General features: G+C 35.4%; 2 protein-coding genes across 4 annotated transcripts in view; one reads left to right on the plus strand and one right to left on the minus strand.

Annotated features, from left to right (window-relative positions):
* Positions 1–24,997, plus strand: part of FAM227B (family with sequence similarity 227 member B) — a 290,963-nt gene that overhangs the window by 87,628 nt on the left and 178,338 nt on the right. The gene's annotated exons all lie outside the window — the stretch shown is intronic.
* FGF7 (fibroblast growth factor 7) overlaps positions 15,539–24,997 on the minus strand; it is a 60,918-nt gene continuing 51,459 nt past the window's right edge. For both annotated transcript variants that reach the window (XM_059913333.1, XM_059913332.1), the window contains exons 3-4: positions 17,102–17,205; positions 15,539–16,070 (exon numbers count right to left, since the gene is read on the minus strand). In XM_059913333.1, coding sequence (XP_059769316.1) covers positions 15,876–16,070; positions 17,102–17,205 — 299 coding nt within the window. In that variant the 3' untranslated portion in view covers positions 15,539–15,875. The remainder of the gene's footprint in view (positions 16,071–17,101; positions 17,206–24,997) is intronic.

Raw genomic sequence — 24,997 nt, forward strand, 5'->3', positions numbered from 1 at the left:
TGTGGCTAGGACTTCCAATACTATGTTAGATAGAAATGGTGAGAGTGGTCATCCTTGCCTTGTTCATGATTTTAGAGGAAAACCTTTCAATTTTTCACCACTGAGTACTATGTTAGCTGTGGATTTGTCATAAATGGCCTTTATATTGAGATATTTTCCTTCTAAATTAACTGCTCTGTGGCATGTGGGATCTTCCCAGACCAGGGCTCGAACCCGTGTCCCCTGCATTGGCAGGCAGATTCTTAACAACTGTGCCACCAGGGAAGTCCTAAACTAACTTTTTTGAGAGTTTTTATCATGAATGGGTGTTGAATTTTATCAAATGCTTGTTCTACATCTATTGAGATGATCATGTAATTTTTATTTTTCATTTTGTTAATGTGGTATATCACATTGATTTGTGGATATGGAACTATCCTTTCATCCCTGGAATAAATCCCACTTGATCATGGTGTATGATCCATTTTATATGTTGCTGAATTTGGTTTGCTAATATTTTATTGAGGATTTTTGCATCTATATTCATCAGAAATATTTACCTGTAATTTTCTTCTTTGTAATGTCTTTGCCTGGTTTGGGTATCATGGTGGCTTTAAAGAATGAATTTGGATGTGTTTCCTTCTCTTCGATTTTTTGGAATAGTTTGAGAAGGATAGGAGGATAGGGGAGTTTTCTGATTACTGATTTAATTTTAATACTAGTAGTCAGTCTGTTCAGATTATTTCTTCCTGCTTCAGTCTTGGAAGATTGTATGTTTCTAGGAATTTATCCATTTCTTCTAGTCTGTCCAACTTGTTGGCATATATCTGCTCATAGTACTATCTTATGATTGTATTTTTGTGATATCAGTTATAGCTTCTCCTCTTTCATTTCTTATTCTATTTGTGTCCTCTCTCTTTTTTTCTTAATGAGCCTGGATAAAGGCTTACCAATTTTATTTATCTTTTCAAAAACCAGCTCTTGGTTTTATTGATTTTTTCTATTATTTTTGGGGGGGTCTCTTTTACTTATTTCCACTCTGATCTTTTTATTTCCTTTCTTCTGCTGACTTTGGACTTTGTTCTTCTTCTAATTCCTCTAGATGGTTGGTTAGGTTTTTTATTAGAGATTTTTCTTATTTTGTGAGGTATGCCTATATTGCTATAAACTTCCCTCTTAGAACTGCTTTAGCTGCATCCCATAGATTTTGGAAAGTTGTGTTTTTATTTTCATTTTCATTTGTCTCAAGGTATTTTCTGATTTCCTTTGATTTCTTTGTTGATCTATTGGTTTTTTAGTAGCATGTTGTTTAGTCTCCATGTGTTTGTGTTTTTCCCATTTTTCTTCCGGTAATTAACTTCTACTTTCATACCACTGTGGTTGGAAAAGATACCTTAACTGTTTATTGTAGTTATAGTTGATTTTATAATTTTTGTCTTTTAATCTTCATACTAGCTTATTTAAGTGGTTGATTCACAGCCTTTACTATATATTTGCCTTTACCAATGGGATTTTTCCCTTCTTTTAAGTTCTTATTTCTTGTTATAGCCTTTTCTTTTTCACGTAAAGAAGACCCTTTAACACTTCTTGTACAGTCAGTTTAGTATTATGAACTCTTTTAATTTTTGCTTATCTGAGAATCTCTATATCTCTCCTTCAGTGCTGAATGACAACCTTGATGGGTAGAGTATCCTAAGTTGTAGACTTTTTCCTTTCAGCACATTAAATGTATCATGCCGCTCCCTTATGGCCTGCAAAGTTTCTGCTGAAAAACCAGCTTATAGCCTTATGGGGGTTCCCTTGTATGTAACTTTTTTTTTCTCTTGCTGCCTTTAGAATTCTCTCTTTAAGTTTTGCTATTTTAACTATGATATGTCTTGGTGTGGGTCTCTTTGTTTTCATTTTCTTTGGGACTCTCTGTGATTCCTGTACCTAGATATCTCTTTCCTTCATGTTTGTGAAGTTTTCAGCCATTATTTCATCAAATACATTTCTACCCCTTTCTCTCTTCTCCTTCTGGGACCCCTGTAATGTGAATGTTAGTACACTTGATATTGTCCAGAGGTTCCCTTAAACTATTCTCATTTTTTAAATTTGTTTTTCTTTTTGCTATTCTGATTGTGTAATTTCTATTATTCTATCTTCCAGATAGCTCATGCATTCTTCTGTTATCACCTAATCTGCTGTTAATTCCTATATTGTATTTTTCAATTCAGTTATTGAATTTTTCAGCTCTGACTGGTTCTTTTTTCCATTTTCTAGTTCTTTCTTAAAATTCTCATGGTGTTCATCTATTTTTTTCCCCAAGTTCAGGTAGCCTTCTTATTACTATTGCTTCGAGCTCTTTATCAGGTAAATTGTTTATATCTGTTTCATTGGAGTTTTTTCAGGGGTGGTTTCTTGTTCTTTTGTTTGAAACATATTCTTCTGTCTTCTCATTTTGTTTAAATTTCTCTGTCTCTATGAAATTAGGTGAAACAGTTACCTATTTTGATCTTGAGGGTGTGTCCTTGTGTGGGAGTGTCCCTATGCAGTTTTCTTGTGCCCAGAGGCTTTGTTAGGTGGCTATACCTGAAATGAGCAAGGGCCAGGTCTTTCCCTGAGGTGTGCTGGCAGCCAACACCTTGGTGGGAAGTAAGGCTGAAGCCAGAGCCAGGTGCAAGCTGGGACTTCTCCTTTGCTCAGTGTCCATCACTGCTCTATCAGGGGTGGGGTCCGGGTCCAAGAGGTTGGAACAGGAGCCCTGAGGGAGTTGGGTTTCTCCAGGGTTTCTCCACCTTGGTTTAGGGGTGGCTGGGGCCTGAGGGCTTGGGGCTGCACTTCTGTGCTGGTTTCACTTTTCCCTAGTGCGCTTGCCTCGGTTAGACGTTGGGTCAGGCCAGAAGGGTTGGTGCTACACTAATGAGCTGGCTCACTCAGTGTGGGAAGGGACACATGCTCGAGTGTGATAATTGTCTCTGCCCTGGAGCTAGTCTCACTCCCTCCCAAGTCTGTGCACCAAGGTGCATGCTGGTATGTTGGCAATGGCTGCCAATACCCTGATCAGAGTGAAACTGCACCCCTTCAGATGTGACTTGAACCCAGCCACACTTCAGATGGGACTTGAACCCACAGCCTCTGACTTAGGAGAGGACTCAAACCCATTTGCACCTCAGCTGGGACTCGAACCCACAATCTTCTAACTGAAACAATGCAACCCATCTCAGGACTTAATGAAGTTCAGGTTCTTTATGTCTCCATGCAGAAGGAATTCAGTGAGAGGCAAAGTGATAGGCAAGAAGTAGATTTATTAATATCCTTTGTAAAGAATTTGCAGGAAAACGGGACATGAGAGGATGGTCATGTCCCAGGTCTTGGGTGAGTCCCTGGGATGGGCCCGCCAAGTGAGGGTCTTTGGCTCCACACAGAAAGAATTCAAGAGCGAGCCATAGTAAAGTGAAAGCAGAGATACACATTCCATAGACAGAATGCTGGCCATCTCAGAAGGCGAGAGCAGCCCTAGGAGAAACACACTCCAAAGACAGAGCGTAGGCCATCTCAGAAGGTGAGAGAGGCCCCGAAAGACGGGGTAGTTAGTTTTCACGGGCTGGGTAATTTCATAGGCTAATAAGTGGGAGGGTTATTCCAACTATTTTGAGGAAGTGGTGGGGATTTCGAGGAATTGGGCCACTGCTCACTTTTTGCCCTTTTATGGTTGGCCTCGGGACTGTCATGGCACCTGTGGGTGTGTCATTTAGCACGCTAATGTATTACAATGGGCGTATAATGAGGCTCAAGGTCTACTGGAAGTCAGATTTTCTGCCACCTTGGGCCTAATTGGTTCTAACCAGTTTATGTAGTATCCTCAACAGCTATGTCATTCTTTTAAAGGTTGTGCCCTGACCCGTTCCCTTCTGTCTCAAAACCCCTCACTCCCCAGGAAGGATCCCTGAGCCTGTGAAATAGCCCCCTCCTCTTCTGTGTCCTCTGCTAGGGATGCAGGTCCTGACCAGATCACCTCTCCCTTCCTACCAGATTGTGTGTGAATCTTTCCTCACAGCGTTGGTTGTAGAGGAGCCTTCCTGCTAGTTCCCAGTGAGAGTCATTCTATATGTAGTTGTAGCTTTGATGTTTTCGTGAGGGGAGGTGAGTCCAGCATCCTCCTATTCCATCACCTTGAGCCCACCCCACCTCAAGGTGTGGGTTCCGTCACCTTGAACCCACATTTCTATTCATTTGCAACAGCTACATTTATATATTGCTTAAATATTGGAATAATGCTTTGTAATGAGGTGTGCTCATTATTCTGTCACTGAATTGGAATTGATTTATCAATTGAATGAATATTTGCTGACTGCTTATTCTGTGCCAGACACTGTTAAAGGTGCTTGGGATATGTAAGTGAACAAAATAGATGAGATCCATTTTTTTAAATTAAGGACTAGAGAGGAGAAAAAGACAATGGGATAAACACAGTGGACTAAGGGAACTCTAAGGTTTATGGTGAGCAGTGAGAAGATTGGACAGATAAAGTAGAGCCAATTGTTTGACAGCTTTGGATGCTATTTTAAAGAATTTAAATTAAATCCAATAGGCAGTAAGCAGCTAACATGGATTCTTTAACTGACAACTGACATCGTCAAAGTAGTATTTCAGGAAGATTAAGGAAATAGGTAGTATTTGAGATGGGCAGGAACTTGAGACAGAAGAATGATTAGGGAACAATTGCTAAACTCTAGACATGAGGTAATGAGGTTGTAAAGGACCAAGAAAGACATACATCTGAGATGTTGAAAAAGAAGAGGCTAGCTAGGTTTTGGTGATAACAGATAGTCAAAGAGAAGTAGAGGTAAGAATAAAGCTGACTAAATTTTGAGCATAAATTTTAGGGAAAATGTTTATCCATTCCCATGTACAGAGGGTTGGAATATATATTGGAGAAAAGCTTTTTGAAAATCAAATTTGCAATTTATATTTTTAAAGGATTTAAAAATTATTGGTCTAATAATTCTGTTTCTTATAATTATCTTAATAAGATAATCAGAAATATAAAGGAGTATGTACAAAAAAATCATATTTATGTTAGTGAAAAATTTGAAACAGCCAAAATAACCAACAATAGATCAGTTAAGTCTCACCCAGCCTAGCTGGATCCATTAATTGGTTGATTAATAGAAAAATTTTTAAGTGGAGACTCATTAAATTGATATGTACATATGCCTTAAGTATTTTCTTTACTTCAAACATAACTGTGTACATTCATGTGTCAATTTTTTATATGGGACTATTGTCTTTTCCATATCAATGGGCATATCATGCCCATTAAAATATTGTCTACAGTGTACAGTTAGAGTTTCTTTAAAATGGCATGAGAATTCAGTGATATCTGCCAAACAATCTGAGTGCATAATTCTAGACTTTTATTACTTTTTTTCCTGTTTTTTTCCCCATACCTAATTTAACATTTAAGTTTTTAATCACATTTTTCCATTGCCCCTCCATAGGCCACTCTAAGGACTTTGGCTTTTATTCTACTATGGAAAACAGCTGCAGTTTTGAATAGAGAAATTGCATTATCTGAGATATAATATAACAGAATCACTCTGGCTGCTCTGTTTGAGAATGGACTATGGTGTGTGTGTGGCAGGTGTTGGGAGTAGGGAGAAGGTGTCCTTTGTGCACTTTATACTCCATAATTGTTTCATTGCAAAAACAACTGTGGCTCTCTTTCCAGTGTTTGCATTTCCTTTTAGCCCCAATATGAATAACAAAATATGGAGACAATAGGAAAACCAGGGATCCAAGAAGCACTGCAGACTTTAGAACCATCTTAGAAAATATGGAATTAGGTGGGAAGCAACGTAAGGCTTTTCAGGGTGTTTAAGGAAGAAACAAAGATAAAGAATCAGGTATAATTCCTAAAAAGTCCTCTCCACCCCTGCTGCCATCATTTAGGTCATTGGTTCTCAAATGCATAGGCCCATTAGAATCTCCTGGAGAGCTTTAAAAATACCAGTGCCTGGGCCCCATCCCAGATATACTGATGCAGTTGGTCTGGGGTGGGGCCTAGGTCTCATTATATATGTATATAAAAAAATCCCAGGTGATTCCAATGTGCAGCTTGCATTAAAATAAATTGTTTTTCAAGTCTGTTTAGGTCTTATCCTCATATGATCTTGGGTAACTTGTGACTGATTACCTCCACCATCTAGGACAAAACTCTATGGCTTGAGGAATTTCAACTGGCGTTTATGATCTTATTCTCTTGAGGTAGGGTGGTGGAGGGGAAGGTTATCTTCATGTTGTGTCTGAAGGCAGGGTCATTTCCTTCATGTAGAGGCAAAGTGATGTTAGTTTTCCACCTACATTAGGAGATCTAAGAAGGCGCAACTCAAGCTAATAGGCAGTGCACACTGTGGTTCAAACCTTTTCTCAGTTATCCTATGTGGCATTGTACCATAAAGTATCCCTCAGGGAAGTATCAAATATGTTGCCACAGAGGATATACCTACTTCGTCTTTCTCTGCTGAATGGCTCACCACACCACTGAAAGCCATGAATTACTTGTTATTAGGCCCTAAAGAATCCTGTCTTTGTGGCAGTGGCCTTAAAAATATTGTTTCTGACTTGTGTTAGTCAGCCTTTAAGATGGCCTCCAGTGATTCCTGCTTTCTGGTTTGTATGCCTTTGTTAATTCCCTCCCCTTGAGTACAGGCAGAAGTGACAAGACACTTCTGAAGATTAGGCTATGAAATACTGTGACTTCTGTTTTGAGCACTCTTTTTCATTCTCTCTGATTCCTTGCTCTGTGGGAAACAAACTGCCATGTTGTAAGTGGAGCTATGGAGAGGCTCAAGTGGCGAAGAAGTGGTATTTCAAACCCACAACCAGTGAGGATCTAAGGTCGATCCCTCTCTGAGTTGAGCATTGAGGTAACAGATAACTGCAGTTCTGGCCAACACCTTGATTGCAGCCTTATAAAAGATTCTAGCTAGAGACACCTAGCTAAACCATGCCCAGGTCCCTAACCGCATTAACTATGAGATAATGAAAACTTGCTGTTTAAGCCATTAAGTTTTAGGATAATTTGTTACACAACAATAGATAACTAATACGTGTCTGGCTGGATTTATCAAGAGAAAGGCCTTCCATCTTCAAGCTAAATGTTATTATTCATTTCACATTTCAATTATTAGACTAAAAGTTCTATTCATATGAAAAGAAAATAAATTTTTATCATCTCATAAATTCAATTTGAGGATTTGGAAACTCCTGAAATTGAAGAGACTAGGACTTTCTCTGTTGCTTTCTGGCAAATCTTCTCAACTCAGGAGAAAGTAAGGAGGACCTTCAAGATGGTGGAGGAGTAAGACATGGAGATCACCTTCCTCCCCACAAATACATCAAAAATACATCTACATATAGAACAACTCCTACAGAACACCTACTGAATGCTGGCATAAGTCCTCAGACTTCCCAAAAGGCAGGAAACTCCCCTGGGTAGGGCAAAAGAAAAAACAGAGACAAAAGAATAGGGACGGGACCTGCACCTCTGGGAGGGAGCTGTGAAGGAGGAAAAGTTACCACACACTAGGAAGCCCTGTCTCTGGTGGAAATGGGGGGTGCGTGGGGGGCAAGCTTCAGAGCCACAGAGGAGAGTGCAGCAACAGGGGTGCAGAGAGCAAAGCGAAGAGATTCCCGCACAGAGGATCAGTGCCGACCAGCACTCACCAGCCTGAAAGGCTTCTCTGCTCGCCCACCGGGGCGGGTGGGGGCTGGGAGCTGAGGCTCGGGCTTTGGAGTTCAGATCCCAGGGAGAGGACTGGGGTTGGCTGCGTGAACACAACCTGAAGGGGGCTAGTGAGCCACAGCTAACCTGTGGGGAGTCCGGGAAAAAATCTGAAACTGCCTAAGACTCAAGAGACCATTGTTTCGGGGTGTGCGAGGAGATTCAGAACACCGCCTAAACGAGCTTCACAGACGGTGCGAGCCACGGCTATCAGCGCAGACGCCAGAGACGGGCATGAAACACTAAGGCTGCTGCTGCAGCAACCAAGAAGGCTGTGTCTAATTGGTAATTACCATTACTATTAATTGATATTTATTGGACATTCCATCCAAAAACAACAGAATACACTTTCTCCTGAAGTGTTCATGGAACATTCTCCAGGATAGATCATATCTTGGGTCACAAATCAAGCCTTGGTGAGTTTAAGAAAATTGAAATCATATCAAGCACCTTTTCTGACCACAGCGCTATGAGACTAGATATCAATAACAGGAAAAAAACTGTAAAAATACAAATACATGGAGGCTAAACAATACACTACTAAATAACCAAGAGATCACTGAAGAATTCAAGAGGAAACCAAAAAATACCTAGAAACAAATGACAATGAAAACACGACGACCCAAAACCTATGGGATGCAGCAAAAGAAGTTCTAAGAGGGAAGTTTATAGCAATACAATCCTACCTCAAGAAAGAAGAAACATCTCACATAAACAACCTAACTTTAAACCTAAAGCAATTAGAGAAAGTACAAAAAAAAAAAAAATCCAGAGTTAGCAGAAGGAAAGAAATCATAAAGATCAGATCAGAAATAAATGAAAAAGAAATGAAGGAAACGATAGCAAAGATCAATAAAACTAAAAGCTGGTTCCTTGAGAAGATAAAAAAAATTGATAAACCTTTAGCCAGACTCATCAAGAAAAAAAGGGAGAAGACTCAAACAGAATTAGAAATGAAAAAGAAGTAACAACTGACACTGCAGAAATACAAAGGATCATGAGACATTACTACAAACAACTAAATGCCAACAAAATGGACAACCTGGAAGAAATGGACAAATTCTTAGAAAAGCACAACCTTCTGAGCCTGAACCAGGAAGAAATAGAAAATATAAACAGACCAATCACAAGCACTGAAATTGAAACTGTGATTAAAAATCTTCCAACAAACAAAAGCCCAGGACCAGATGGCTTCACAGGTGAATTCTATCAAACATTTAGAGAAGAGCTAACACCTATCCTTCTCAAACTCTTCCAAAATATAGCAGAGGGTGGAACATTCCCAAACTCATTCTACAAGGCCACCATCACCCTGATACCAAAACCAGACAAAGATGTCACAGAAAAAGGAAACTACAGGCCAATTTTGCATCTATGTGTATCGATACACATAGATGCGAAAATCCTCAACAAAATACTAGCAAACAGAATCCAACAGCACATTAAAAGGATCATACACCATGATCAAGTGGGGTTTATCCCAGGAATGCAAGGATTCTTCAATATATGCAAGTCAATCAATGTGATACTCCATATTAACAAACTGAAGGATAAAAACCATTGATCATCTCAAATAAATGCAGAAAAAGCTTTCAACAAAATTCAACACCCATTTATGATAAAAACCCTCCAGAAAGTAGGCATAGAGGGAACTTACCTCAACATAATAAAGGCCATATATGACAAACCCACAGCCAACATCGTTCTCAATGGTGAAAAGCTGAAACCATTTCCTCTAAGATCAGGAGCAAGACAAGGTTGTCCACTCTCACCACTGTTATTCAACATAGTTTTGGTAGTTTTAGCCACAGCAATCAGAGAAGAAAAAGTAATAAAAGGAATCCAAATAGAAAAAGAAGAAGTAAAGCTGTCACTGTTTGCAGGTGACATGATAGTATACAAAGAAATCCTAAAGATGCTACCAAAAAACTACTAGAGCTAATCAATGAATTTGGTAAAGTAGCAGGATACAAAATTAATGCACAGAAATCTCTTGCATTCCTACACACTAATGATGAAAAATCTGAAAGAGAAATTAAGGAAACAATCCCATTTACCATTGCAACAAAAGAATAAAATACCTAGGAATAAACCTACCTAAGGAGACAAAAGACCTGTGCAGAAAACTATAAGACACTGATGAGAGAAATTAAAGATGATACAAACAGATGGAGAGATATACCATGTTCTTAGATTGGAAGAATCAACATTGTGAAAATGACTGTACTACTCAAAGCAATCTACAGATTCAATGCAATCCCTATTAAACTACCAATGGCATTTTTCACAGAACTAGAACAAAAAATTTCACAATTTGTGTGGTAACACAAAAGACCTCAAATAGCCAAAGCAATCTTGAGAAAGAAAAATGGAGCTGGAGGAATCAGGCTCCCGACCTCAGACTATACTACAAAGCTACAGTAATCAAGACAGTATGGTACTGGCACAAATCAGAAATAAAGATCAATGGAACAGGATAGAAAGCCCAGAGATAAACCCACGTACATATGGTCACCTTATTTTTGATGAAGGTGGCAAGAATATACAATGGAGAAAAGACAGCCTCTTCAATAAGTGGTGCTGGGAAAACTGGACAGCTACATGTAAAGGAATGAAATTAGAACCCTCCCTAATACCATACATGAAAATAAACTGAAAATGGATTACAGACCTAAATGTAAGACCAGACACTATCAAACTCTTAGAGGAAAACATAGGCAGAACACTCTATGACATAAATCACAGCAAGATCCTTTTTGACCCACCTCCTAGAGAAATGGAAATAAAAACAAAAATAAACAAATGGGACCTAATGGAACTTAAAATCTTTTGTACAGCAAATGAAACCATAAACAAGACAAAAAAACTCTCAGAATGGGAGAAAATATTTGCAAATGAAGCAACTGAAAAAGGATTAATCTCCAAAATTTACAAGTGCAGCTCAATATCCAAAAACAAACAACCCAATCCAAAAATGGGCAGAAGACCTAAATAGACATTTCTCTAAAGAAGATATACAGATAGCCAACAAACACGTGAAAGGATGCTCAACATCACTAGTCATTAGAGAAATGCAAATCAAAACTAAAGCGAGGTATCACCTCACACCAGTCAGAATGGCCGTCATCAAAAAATCTACAAACAAGAAATGCTGGAGAGGGTGTGGAGATAAGGGAACCCTCTTGTGCTATTGGTGGGAATGTAAACTTATCCAGCCACTATGGAGAACAGTATGGAGGTTCCTTAAAAAACTAAAAATAGAAGTACCATACGACCCAGCAATTCCACTACTAGGCATATACCCTGAGAAAACCATAATTCAAAAAGAGTCATGTACCACAATATTCTTTGCAGCACTATTTACAATAGCCAGGACATGGACACAACCTAAGTGTCCATCGACAGATGGATGGATAAAGAAGATGTGGCACATATATACAATGGAATATTACTCAGCCATAAAAAGAAATGAAATTGAGTTATTTGTAGTGAGGTGGATGGACCTAGAGTCTGTCATTGACAGTGAAGTAAGTCAGAAAGAGAAAAACAAATACCATATGCTAACACATATATATGGAATCTAAAAAGAAAAAAAATGGTTCTGACGAGCCTAGGGGCAGGACAGGAATAAAGATGCAGACGTAGAAAATGGACTTGAGGACGTGGGGAGGGGAAAGGGTAAACTGGGACGAAATGAGAGCATGGCATGGACATATATACACTACCAAATGTCAAATAGATAGCTAGTGGGAAGCAGCTGCATAGCACAGGGAGATCAGCTCAGTGCTTTGTGACCACCTAGAGGGGTGGGATAGGGAGGGTGGGAGGGAGATGCAAGAGGGAGGGGATATGGGGATATATGTATACGTATTGCTGATTCACTTTGTTATACAGCAGAAACTAACACCATTGTAAGGCAATTATACTCCAATAAAGGTGTTTAAAAAAAAAGTACGTTTTCTTGGCAAACCATTCGAAGTTAGAGGATGAGTGGAAGCATATGTGGGCCGGAAGGTACATCACCTTCATTGAAAGCAGCCGCTCTGCTGTATGAATATAGAAGTGGAAAAAAGAGTAGCCTGGGGGTGGGGCAATATAGGGGTAGGAAATTGAGATACAAACTATTATGTTTAAAATAAGCTACAAGGATATATTGTACAACACAGGGAATATAGCCAATATAATATCTATAAATGGAATATAACCTTCAAAAAGTGTGAATCACTATATTGGACACCTATAACTTACCTAATATTGTATATCAGCTCTCTATCAATTAAAAATAGTAAAGCTTAAAATAAAGAGTAGCCTGGCAACAGTGTTGAAATAGGCATGAAGGTTTAATGAACTATGTCATATTAAGATATGCATTAAGAACTCAAATCAGAGAGACCAATTAATAGATATTCTCTAAAAACTTTTAAGGTGATCATAGAAATGGTCAAGGCTGATAATCATCAGATACCCACAAGTTAGTCACAGTGGCCTGAATCTATTCTAATAGAGCAGTGGTATATTCTAATTGACCAGTAACCACTCATACTCATCATTGAATATTTTTAATGTCACTCTGGTTCATAGTAAACTTTTACAAAAACTTTTGGTTTTCTTTAGCCATGTGTCACCTGCGTGTAAAGTTGAAGTATGAGAGGTACAGGATCTCTTGTGTCTTATTTATGCCCAAGTATATGGCAGTGGGATAGTAGTGTAAATGAAGCCACATGATAAAGCTTACATATCTTTCTGATGCATCACTTTTTCTCACTGGTGTGAATTTTATACTAAAGCAAACATAAATATATTGTGGAATAAAATGCAAAAATCACATGTGTTTTAAGAGAATGATTTTCAAGAAAATCTGTGTCTTTGGTGGGCTACCTTTGCATTATTCCTTAGACTCTCATTCTCTACCTCTACTACTATTGGTATTTCAGTAGAAAATTGTGAGAGGCTCTGATTTAGGATATTTGTGGATACAGAATTGCTTTTACTATAGCCGGTCCCATAGTCCATCTCTATGTTATTTGTCACTTTAGAGAATCAGAAGGGCAAACTCTAAGAGATGGGAACTAAGAATTTATCTCCAGCATCCCTTCTCTTCTGTCATTAAGTTGAATTTTAGCCAACTCAAAGGCTGATAATTTATATTATAGCATTTTTTATGTAACAATATTTTAGTTCACTAATTGCATTGAAAGTATCTTTTTTATTACTTCTTTTGTTAACATTTTATATTCTTCTGTTTAATTTTTTCCTTCCTAATTCTTGGCAACCAATGTATTTAACCAATTTTCTCTTTCAAAGAACATTTAGAAAAGGTTACTCTGTTTATCTGGCTATTTTGCACAGTGCTTTCCATTTGTAAGTAAAGAGGTGCATTTAAAAGTTGAATAGGAGTCAGAATTAGAAATTTCATCATTTTTTTCCTCCTTTTGAGTCAAATATGACAGTATAGACTATTATATATGAAGTGAAGTGCCAAAACATGTCACATTTGCATGCAAATATAAAGGTTATATGTCAATAGGAATAATTTTTTTAAAAGACCACTAACTAATAATCCTAATCATCCAAGAGCAGGAAGTACATGCTGAATGACCTAGACTCTTGTGGCGGCTCTGAACCTAACCAGCTATGTGATTTGGGATCTGTTACAATCTCAATTTCCTGGTCTACAAATGAATAGTAAGGACTAAGGCCACTTGCAGTTTTTAGATTCTTGAATTCTAAGTGTATGTAACTAGTGAAGATTTTATTTTCTAAAATTTTCATGTTAAGTGTAAAAAAAAGGGGGGGAGGGAGGATAAAGAATTATAAGTAAGTGTTTCTAGAAACACTACTGGATTGGACTTACTGCTAAATGTTGGTTAATTCAGCGTTGCTTTGTAATTTGTTCATAACTATAACTCTATAGTCAGAGTATTTGGTCCTAATATAGCTCATATCTTATATACATACACACTGTTTCTGTTTAAATTTCCATATAATCATGTTTGCACCCTAAGTTTTTAAAATAAAGTACGGTTAGTCTCATTATGAATTTTCTTTGATACTCAAACATTGAGTGAATTCATATAAAAAATTGATTATGGACAGACACTCTGCTAGACACTAAGGAAACAAATATGAAAAACATAGGTCCTCAAAAAAAAAAAAAAAAACCACATAGGTCCTCTTCTGCTCTCAGTATGTTCACAAGACACCAGTAACAGAAGCCTGATCTAGGAACCTAGGCTAGCAAGGCCCTTGAATCATACAACAGTTAATATCATTCATGGCATTTCCCCAGAGTATATCTGAGGAAGGGCAATTCTTTCTAGCTTCCTGCAGCCTCATCATGTAGGTTGAGTCACAAGAAAATCAAATGAACCTGTTATTTCTGTTAACTTAGCCTTTTCATGTAACTCTCTCTTATAAATGTATTATCAGATAATATTTGTATAAAATAAAGGGACTAAAAAGGCAAATACTTTGAAATTAAAACCACCCTTATTAGCATACCACCAATTTAATTTAGATAAATGTTGGCCTTCTACTGATGAACAATAAAGTGCTAACAAGATCTGCCAATGCCAGAATTATGAAGTAGAAATTTATCTTTCCAATAAGTCCATTATCTGTAGCCTGGCCTCAAGCCTTCATTGCTATTCAGGGCCTCAAATCCCTAAGTATAGACTCTACTTTGAGCATTGTGCTCTTGCCATTGAACAGGAAAACAACTTTCAATGCTGCCATATTTTGAATGGCAGAGATTTCTAGAGATTAGAAAAACTACTAACTTTAAATATGCATATTTTTTAAATGTTGTACTATTCTACTCATGAACTCAAATATAGTTTAACTTTAAAATCCTGTAAGTTCTTTTATCTACAGTGATTTTACTTATAAGATCCAATTTAGTTGACAAGAGTATGTGGCAAAACATATTTCACATTTTTGTATTGTTCCCTGTGAGACGTCTATTGTAAGAATTGCTGCAGGCTGTCATTTTTGTCTGCTGTCCAGGATTTGCTGGCCTGAGTACTGTGTACTAGACTTGGTGTTGCTCATGAGGGGGAGGGGGAACTTGCAATTGAGCCAGACGGTTTTGTTATTGCTTTAGAATTAAAAGCATATGAAACAGATACAGCTTATTAAGGTTTTTTTTTTTATAAATAACATAAACTTAAATAACAAAACAGTAAAGTTCAAATACAACTTAAAATAGAGTTTAATGCGGTAACCACAGGAAAAAAGCATGATTATTTGTGGGAAGAACATTATTAAAAGCCATATTCCCGAATATGAATTATACAAAAGATAGATTATGTTACTTGAAAAAAACATAAAAGATTTTTGAATTTTACTTTTAGGGATTATAAAATGTTATTTTGTGGTGAGTGAGATGAAGTACAGTATTATCATCATTATTGCTATTTTATATACAAGATTTTTGAAAACATCCTTTAAGCAATACCCTTTCAATTGGGAGCAGCATTAGGAATTTTGTTCTTGTTAATAGGTACAAGCATGTTCTAATCTTATACTCTTGTAAAACTACCTCTTTGATTCATTTCCATAATAGAATTTTTGAGAATATTCCTTCTTTTCTGATTAGAATTTAAGTGGTTCATAATTTTTCACTAGAAATCATTCAGATACTGCTCATCTTCCATGGTTAGTGTTGGCTTGATTATCTGACAAATCATTCCAGCAGCTTTTAGGTCTGACACATCTTATATAACATCATCTGCATTATTATTATTATAGCAGCCATTTTATAAGCAAATAGGAATATTTAAATAATCATTATCAGATAATCAAATCTAACATAGTCTTAAGGGTAAATTAATTTAAGAAAAAAACATTACTATTACTGACATCATGATTGTACAACCAGTTTTACAATTTTTTACAACTTTTAGTTACTAAATCTGATTTTTGTGTATATTTTTTCAAATCTTTCTTTAATGCAGTCTCTTAAAATAAACATAAATGCGCAAGTCCAGCTTGATCAGTTTTTCAGTAGTTTTCCAGCCTTTCTTGGTTACTTAAAAAAAAAAAAAAAAAAGAAAAGAAAAAAAGGAAGAAAACAGTCCACTTAAAGAAATCTCCCTGCTGGAACTGGTTTCTTATATGCCATATATGATTAGGTTATTGCCATAGGAAGAAAGTGGGCTGTTTTTTGTTCTTTCTTCGTTTTTTTCCCTCTTACAGGAACCCCCTTTTGATTTAAGGCAACAAACATTTCTCCTCCACTGTGTGTCCATTTAGCTGATGCATATGTGTTGTAGTGGTTTTCCAGAATTAATTCTTTGAAGTTACAATCTTCATTGCATTCTTTCTGCAAAGAACAACAAACAAACAACATTATCCAAATGATTTTTGGAGGGACTCAATTAGACAAAGAATAAGCAGTAATCTTTGGTAGAATTAAAACATACATGACTTTTTTTGAGCAGGCATAATGCAGTTTATTATACATACTTAGCATATTTGAAAAAGGATTAAATTTTTTAAAAGATAAAATGATACACATTTAGTTATGCAACATAGTTTCAAACATGTAGCTTTTTGGCAGTCAGTTGCTACTTTTCTTAAGTATTAAGAGTTATTTCCCCCTAATTAGCAGCTCTCATATTACTATGCCCAAGTCACTCTTTCCCTAACACTGACATTTTGATAGAACTAGCAGAGCCTCTGCCTCCCTCAGCTGAAGGACATATTTCACAACTTTTTTTCATTTACTATTACACTGCCTGTGATAGTGATGGAAAATAAAAAGTTAATTTGTTCATCCATCCAACTATTCATTCATTCACTTAAACCTGTATTTTTATGTAGTCTGTGCCAGGAATACAAAGGAAAGTCAATTATACTTTGTTATAGTGGGATAAACTGTTGCATATTTCATGTTATAATAAAGTGGGAACAATGGGAATGCTTACAGTTCAAAGCCCGTGATTGTGAGATTGATGTTGATAAACAAACGTCTGGATTTTTTTTCCCCAAGAATTTTCATGTCAGCAAAGTGCACATTGGGTGAACTTTAACAAAAAGAGCTTTAATACTGACAGATGGACATTTTAGATTTTTAGAATCTAAAGTACAAATGGAATTTTAGAGCTGGAAGGATCCTTAGAGGTCAGTTAATCTGACTTGTTTTACAGATGAAGAAACCAAAGTCCAGAGAACTTAAGCAAATTGTCCAAGATCACACAGAAAATTTAATTCTTAAGTATAAAATATTTTAATGAAATCATTGAATTATGTAGTTTGAGAGGAATTAATTTCATTTTTACTTTTCAGAAAGGGAAGATATTTTTGACAAAAATAAGTTTGAGAAATTAAGTCTAAGCTATCAATTATCAATACCTTTGCATAGAGTTTTCCTTCCTTGTTCATTGCAAGATAATATTCACTTTCCACTCCTTTGATTGCTACAATTCCAACGGCCACTGTCCTGATTTCCATGATGTCTGCAAGGAATCACAGAAAGATATGTCAGTTATTCACTCAGCTTTGCAGATTATCCAAGAATGACCATTTGTCCTTATTTCTGTTTCATTTGGAAGTTAAGATTATTAATGTGATTATTTACTCAGCCTGAGACCCCCATCCACCCATAACATGTACACACAAACACCAGATTAGTCCTTATTAAATGTGGGAAGTGCGAACTATTGATTTTTTATTTTGTAGAAAAAGATGTTTGAATTCAAAAAAAAGAGTTACGTATTTGAATTTAGCTTTTTCTTCTCTAGAATTACAGTTCTAATTTACTATAATAATAATAATAACATCAATAATACCTAATGTTTACTGAATTTATACCACATGCAAAGGATTGTTTTAGCACTCATGTATTAATACATGTACTTATCACCAAGACTATAAGGCAAGTACTCATATTATCTCCAGTTTACAGATCAAGAAACTCAGGTACAAAGAAGTAATTTGCCCAAATTCTAAGCTTGTAAGTGGCAGAAGTGGAATTTGAACCCAAAAGGTCTGGCTCTTAATCATTATATAATGCTATGAAAGTATATAATTAGCTAACATCTTTAATTTTCTACTTAAACTTTATATTAATAATTAGCGCTGACAGAATATTTCTTGAATATACTAAAAATGAATAAAATTCCGATTAAAGCAATTGTAAATGATGGTAAACAACCAACTACCTTTAAAAAATTAAATATTTTATTTTGATTTACTTTTTAAAATTTTTATTAGAGTACGGTTGATTTACAATGTTGTATTAGTTTCAGGTGTATAACAAAGTGAATCAGTTATACATATACATATATCCACCCTTTTTTAGATTCTTTTCCCATATAGGCCATTACAGAGTACTGAGTAGAGTTCTCTGTTCTATACAGTAGGTCCTTATTAGTTATCTATTTTATATATAGTAGTGTGTATATGTCAATCCAGTCTACCAATTTATCCCTCCCCTCCCTTACCCCCTGGTAACTATAAGTTTGTTTTCTACATCTGTAATTCTGTTTCTGTTTTGTACATAAGTTCATTTGTACCCTAAAAAATATTAAATATTTTAAACTGATAGTGAGTTTTTTGATAATGAAAACACAGTCTAAAACCAAATTATGAGTCCTGCTCATATAATATTTTATAACTTTACACCATTTAATTAATTTTTTAACCATTATTGAAATTGCCACAAGAATGTTAACTTACTGTTTCATTATATATCATTTCCTAAAGTGCTGTATTTTAATGACTCTAACTACTGTAAAAAACTCTCAATTTTTTTAAATGGTGTAGAAATTAAAAGTTTAGTGAACCATTTTATGTAACTACTGTTAATTATACTTTCAACTTGAGACATTCTCTTTCTTGCGCTTAACATAATGCAAAGAAAATTCCAAGTGAAAATTATCTGCATAAATCAAGTTTCCAGAAGCTGTTTTCTAAAATATTCACTTAAGTGGAGGAAATTCTAATTTTTTATTCCATGCCTTCACTTCATCCTCTTATTTATTCTTCTGGCTTCAGTTTTCCTATCTGGAGAATAAAATTTTTACCCATTTCATCAGGATTAATGTAGCCTAGTTAATATGTGTTATCTGTTTCCAATATATGCTGCATATAGAAACCATTTTCCCACTATACTATGCTTAGCACTAGTCAGAGCTCATCCAATTGAGAGTTCTACAGCTGCTCATCTAGAAATTGAGGTCTATGAAGAAAATGCAAAGGAATGGATATTTATCTTTTAAAGTATTTATGAAGCATTGTCAGAATGCATAGAACTGTATGGTAATTTTAGGATACAAATTAAGAAAAACAGCACTGGTTTCTGAACTAGAAGTTAAAATCTAGTATAAACAGCAAAACATATATGTCAACACACACGTAGATACACCTTAATTAAAAGAAAAGAAAACTTCTGGAGACACAGCCCTGAAGGAGAGGCTAAGGGAAATGTTAACAATTGCTTACAAGCATGTGAAGGATGTGTTGCTGATGCATTCATGCAAAATTCAACAAATCTTCAGTGAGAGCCAATTCTGTGCTAGGCTCAATTCAGAGACAAACCCTGCCCTCTTGGAGCACTTTATGTGGCAGCTAACTCTTCTTGTTCAGCAAAGGAAGATCAAAGGGAAATAATTTATTACGCAGCAGAATCCAAATAGGTTAAGTTTATATCAATACAATGAAGAATACTAAAGAAATTCACTGATTCAACCAATTTGCAATACCTTCAAAATTGAGTAAATATATCTATTTAAAAACACACAGAATAGTTGATTTCTAAAGATCTTACCACTGTAAAATGTTTTGAAGTCAGTTTTTTCCTTCTAGTCCCTTTCTCCTGCTATTTCCCTCTTTATTCAATATTTTCTCTTAGAAAGGAGAGTACTGATGCATAGGCTTAGAGTATCTTTCATGCTCAGTTTTAATTAGGGAATGAAATCTGTCATGTTTGCTGGCTTTTTCGTTTATAGACCAACTGTCTACAAAATATAACTATAGAATGATAGAGGTATTGTTGATTATGCTATGTGGACACTTTCCCTTCAGGCTCAGTCATGACAATATATTCATATTGTCCCATCTCTAAACCCTTTTCCTCTATCCCCTGCCTGCCCGTTGCCCACCATATTTTTGTTACACTCTGACACTCAACAGGTGATAAACATTGTTAATCTTATCCTTCCACACATTGGGGTTAAGGACATCAAAAAATCTTTAGATTTTTTAACAACCCAATTAAAAAACGGGCAAATTGTCTGAACAGATACCTTACCAAAGTAGATACACAGTTGGCAAATAAGCGTATGAACAGATGTTCAATCTTTAAAGATTCTACTTTTAACCAGGATGAGGACAGACTTGAAAATGGCAAGGTTCCTGACACAGTAATATTCTATATTGTTTGATGTATTTAAAAAATCATTTCACTAGGAAATCAACAGACCTAAAAATATATTGCTTGGAAGAGCATTAAGTAGTACTGGCAGAATTAATACGCTATCAATCCTGACTTTCTGGTCTGTTTTGCCCCGTGTGCTGTGCCGTTTTTTATTCAAGAAAACCCAAGAATGAAGAAACTAAAGTTATCATTCTTTCATTTAAGTACAGAGTAGGAAGTAGTGTTCCTACAGATTTTAAAGTGTTTTAACTTTCCTGTTTTCAAAAAAAGTTTTTATTAAGAATTTATTTTTTAGAGAAGTTTTAGGTTCACAGCAAAATTGAGGGGAAGGTACAGAGATTTCCCATCTACCCCCTGCTCCCACACATGCATAGCCTCCCCGGTTATCACATCCCCCACCAGAGTGGTACAGCTGTTATAATTAATGAACCTACATTGACCATCATTATCAACCACAGCCCATAGTTTACTTTATGGTTTACTCTTGGTGTTTGGACACGTATCATCATTTTTGTATCATACAGAGTATTTTTACTGCCCTAAGAGTCCTCTGTTCTCGGCCTGTTCATTTCTCTCCCTTACCCGCAACTCTTGGAGACCACTGATCTTTTCACTGTCTCCATGGTTTTGCTTTTTCCAGAATGTTATATAGTTGGAATCATAGAGTATGTAGCCTTTTCAGGTTGGCTTCTTTCACTTAGTAATATGCATTTAAGGTTCCTCCATGTCTTTTCATGAGTTAGCAGAAAAAAAATTCTTAGTGTTTGATCACGTAAAAATCCACCAATCCCAGCTCCTTCAATATTTCTTTTCCCTGAACCTTTTAAGATTTATATTTAAAAGTTTTGGGGGGCCATATATTAATATAGATGTTCTAGCATGATAACTAAGAATTATTTTAAAGTTGAAAATAAGTGGAAACAGTGGCTTAATGTTTATTAGGCCACTCAGAACATTTAATTTTGTCCTCGACCAAATATACTTTCTTGGGCACGTTAAAACTAAGAATTGGTACCAAAAAAGAAAAACATTTTAATGTTAAATGACTTTTATGATTTTCTGTCAAGCTGGGATTGTTAGATGCAAAATCTTCACCGTTATATATTTATATTACATTCAAGGCTATAGATTCCATTCATTTTTATATCATAGAAGTACATCCAAATACATACATACATGTACACAAAAAATACATCTCGTATTTCCAAAATAAAGAACTCTTAAAACTCAACAATAAACAAATAAGCAACCCAGTTAAAAAGTGGGCAAAAGGTCTGAACAGATGTCTCATCAAAGAAAATACAGAGATGGCAAATAAGCATATGAAAATATGCTCAACATTATATGTCATTAGGGACTTACAGAATAAAACAACGAGATACCACTACACAACTATTAGAATGACTGAAATTTTTTAAGATACCATGTGCAGACAAGGATGCAGAGCAACTGGAACTGCCATTCATTGCTAGTGGGAATGTAAAGTGGTACAGCCACTTTGGAAAACAGTTTGGTTTCTTACTGAATGCTAAATATACTCTTATCATACAATCCATCAATCCTGCCATAAGTGTTTATACAGTTGAGCTTAAAACTTAAGTCCACAACAGAGTTTTATTCTAAACCATCAAAACTAGAAGCAACCAAAATGCCCTTTAGCATATGAATGGATAAGCTACGGTACATATGCACTTTGGAATATTTTTCAGCGATAAAAGGAAATGAGCTATCAAGACACAAAAAGATACAGAGGAACCTTCAGTGCATATTGCTAAGTGAAAGAAGTCAGTCTGAAAGACTCCATACTGTGTGATTCCAGTTGTATGACACTCTGGAAAAGGCTAAACTATAGAGACAGTAAAATGATTAGTTGTTGCCAGGGACTTGGGAAGAGGGCAGTAGGATGAAAATGTGAAGCATGGGATTGTTAAGGCAGTGAAACTGTTTTATATGATACTGTAATAGTGGATACATGATATTATACATTTGTCAAAACACATAGAACTATACAAGGCAAAGAGTGAACTTTAGTGTAGACTATGGAGTTTAGTTAACAATATGTAATTACTGATTCATTAATTGTAACAGATATACCACACTAATGCAAAATGTTAACAGTAGAGGGACTGTGTGGGGAAGTGGTAGTGGTATGTAGGGACTCTACTATCTACTCATTTTTTCCTGTAAATCTAAAACTGTTCTAAAGAAAAGTCTATCAATTTAAAAAATACAGTCTAGATTTTAATTAATAATATTATATGATTGAGTATATAAGAAACTATAGAGTTGACGCTTAAACATAGCAGGAATTAGGGCACCGACCCTGACAGAGTAGAAAATCCATGTATCAGAGTCGGCCCTCTGTATCTGTAGGTTCCGCATCCACAGGTTCAACCAACCGCAGATCATGTACTACCTTAGTACATATTTATTGGAAAAAAAAATCATTTATAAGTGGACTAACACAGTTCAAACCCATTTTGTTCAAGAGTCAACTGTAGTGGAACTTTTTATGATTTATTCTTATCCCAAATATGTAGTACTTCTGGGGTTTGTTATTAATTACTACTATTAATGTCTTTGGTGATGGATTAAGAACTGCTTACCACGTTAATGACTTCTCTTTGTGAAATATGGACAGTTACAAGGAGTAAGTTTACAATGCAAACACACTTTGGGAAGTGTAGGAAATACAAATATTCTATATACAGACCACTACTACACTCGTGTGTGATATCTCTCAGGTTTATTGGGATAGAAAAATAACTGAGGTCCAGGAATATTTTAGAAACCTGATCTGGTGACTTTAATTGTGATGTCATCAAAATATCTGGATATTAATAAAATACATATCAAAATTCAGTTAGTATTTCCTCCTACAGAAAACAAAAATGAATGATACCCAGCAGTATATGCCAAATGCTAAAAAGAACAGGATGGAAAATCAATTCAACTATTATTCAGAAGAAAGAGGTGTTACATATCCTAGGTGGTCAAGGAAGGATTTGAGGAACAGATAGAACTTGAATTACATCTTAAAGGATAGATAAGGTTGACATAGGTAGAATGGAAACGTCATGCTAATTGATAAATAAAAGTATATGTAAGATAGTAGAGTCAACGATTCGTAAGTTATTTTCAGAAGATTGAAATTAGAGCTATCTGTCTGGAGTAGGAAACGTATCAAAGAGATAGAAAAAGGTGGAAAAGGAGTTAGGATGAGATTGTTGAGGGCCTTGATTGCCAATTTAAGGAATTTTAACTTTTGTTTGTAGACAATGAGGAGTCATCGAAGGTTTGAAATTTGAAAAATGTCAGGATATAAATTGTGTTTTAGAAAAATTAATTGGATGTGCAGAGTAGTTAGAGAAAATTACTAGACTTGTATAAGCCTGATTTTCTTCCTCTGCTAATAGTATGAGTTGACCCATAATGGGCTATTGTTGTGATTTTTAAGTTAATAGATAAATATTTTCAAAATGTCTCAGTTTAACTTCGAATACAGGAAGTATCAGTAGTTATAACCCATATGAACAGAAGCTCTTTGGTGTCCTCAATAATTTTTATGAGTGTTAAGTTGTCTCAAGTCTAAAAAGTTTGAAAACACCTTTTCTAAATTAATTTTATTTCTCCTGGTCTGTTTAGTTGCAGTTTGTACTTTGTATATTGTACCCTTATTATTGTAGGTTAAATAGTTTTGGCCACTTCATATAACTTTCTACATACATAGGTTTATAAATAAAATCTCCATGGCACATGCATACAGAAATGCTCAATATATTCCAAAATGTCTGGAGAATTTCTTAATGATATTTTAAAACATCAAGTTGCAAATTATAATTAAATTATGTAAGTAAATAGTAAAACATGTAAAACATTTGTTTGATCACCTTGGTTACTAGTTTAATGTTAGTATGGTTTTAATTAAAGAGTAAGGCTAAGAAATGTATTTACACTGCTCTGATTTTTGTACACTGTTACAATTACAAGAACAGGAAAGAATTTTTCTAAATATGTGTTGTGTATTTGACACATTAAAATCCTGTATCTTAGTGTTATATTTTTTACATATCCTGCATGTGATTGCTCCAATTATTATTAAACTTGTGTGTGTGCATACACACGCAATATTGTAAATTCAAAAGAATTGACTTCAAAGAACAATAGACTCTTGATTCTGTATACTGTGTCTCTCTTGGACATCTTCAGTCCCTCCCTTCATTGCCTTTTGATTACAAAAATCCACTTTCCAAATTTTTCTCTCAATAAGGCTGTTTTAAGATATTCATAGACCCTAAGTACTACTATTTCCCAAGACCACCCTATACCAATCTAACATTAAAATACATCCATATTTCTCATTAGATACAATATTTTATAACTTTTAAAGTTTTATACAAATTTTCTTTTGAAATTACTTGGCCGAAAGTAACTCATTTTATTTATCATTTGCTATCAACTTTCTGCAAATATTGTACATTCTAGGGAGTTCTTGCAAAGTGAAAAAAAATTATCAAATTGTTTTCAAATGTTATGAAAAATATTGATAAATTTAATAAATAATGAAGTTGGCTTGATATATTTTATAAGTTAAATATTTGCTAATCTCTTTTTATTTTTTTGTCAAATTTTACTGTCAATATCTAAATTTCAAAGGTTTAAATATATTTGTAAGCTTGATGTTTTCACAGGCTCTAGGCTCTGTGCCTATGGGCCAAATGAATAAAATGTCCCTGCCCTTAACTCTGAAATCTTTTCAAAAGACTATCCCGCTTCCTTTTCACTAGCACCGAATTTCTTGAACGTGTAGACTATATCTGCTCACTTTTCCTCAATTTAACACTTGCATTCTAACTTTTAATCTGTTTAAT

The sequence above is a fragment of the Balaenoptera ricei genome, chromosome 2 (assembly GCF_028023285.1).
Source record: "Balaenoptera ricei isolate mBalRic1 chromosome 2, mBalRic1.hap2, whole genome shotgun sequence".
NCBI classification, from domain to species: Eukaryota; Metazoa; Chordata; class Mammalia; order Artiodactyla; family Balaenopteridae; genus Balaenoptera; species Balaenoptera ricei.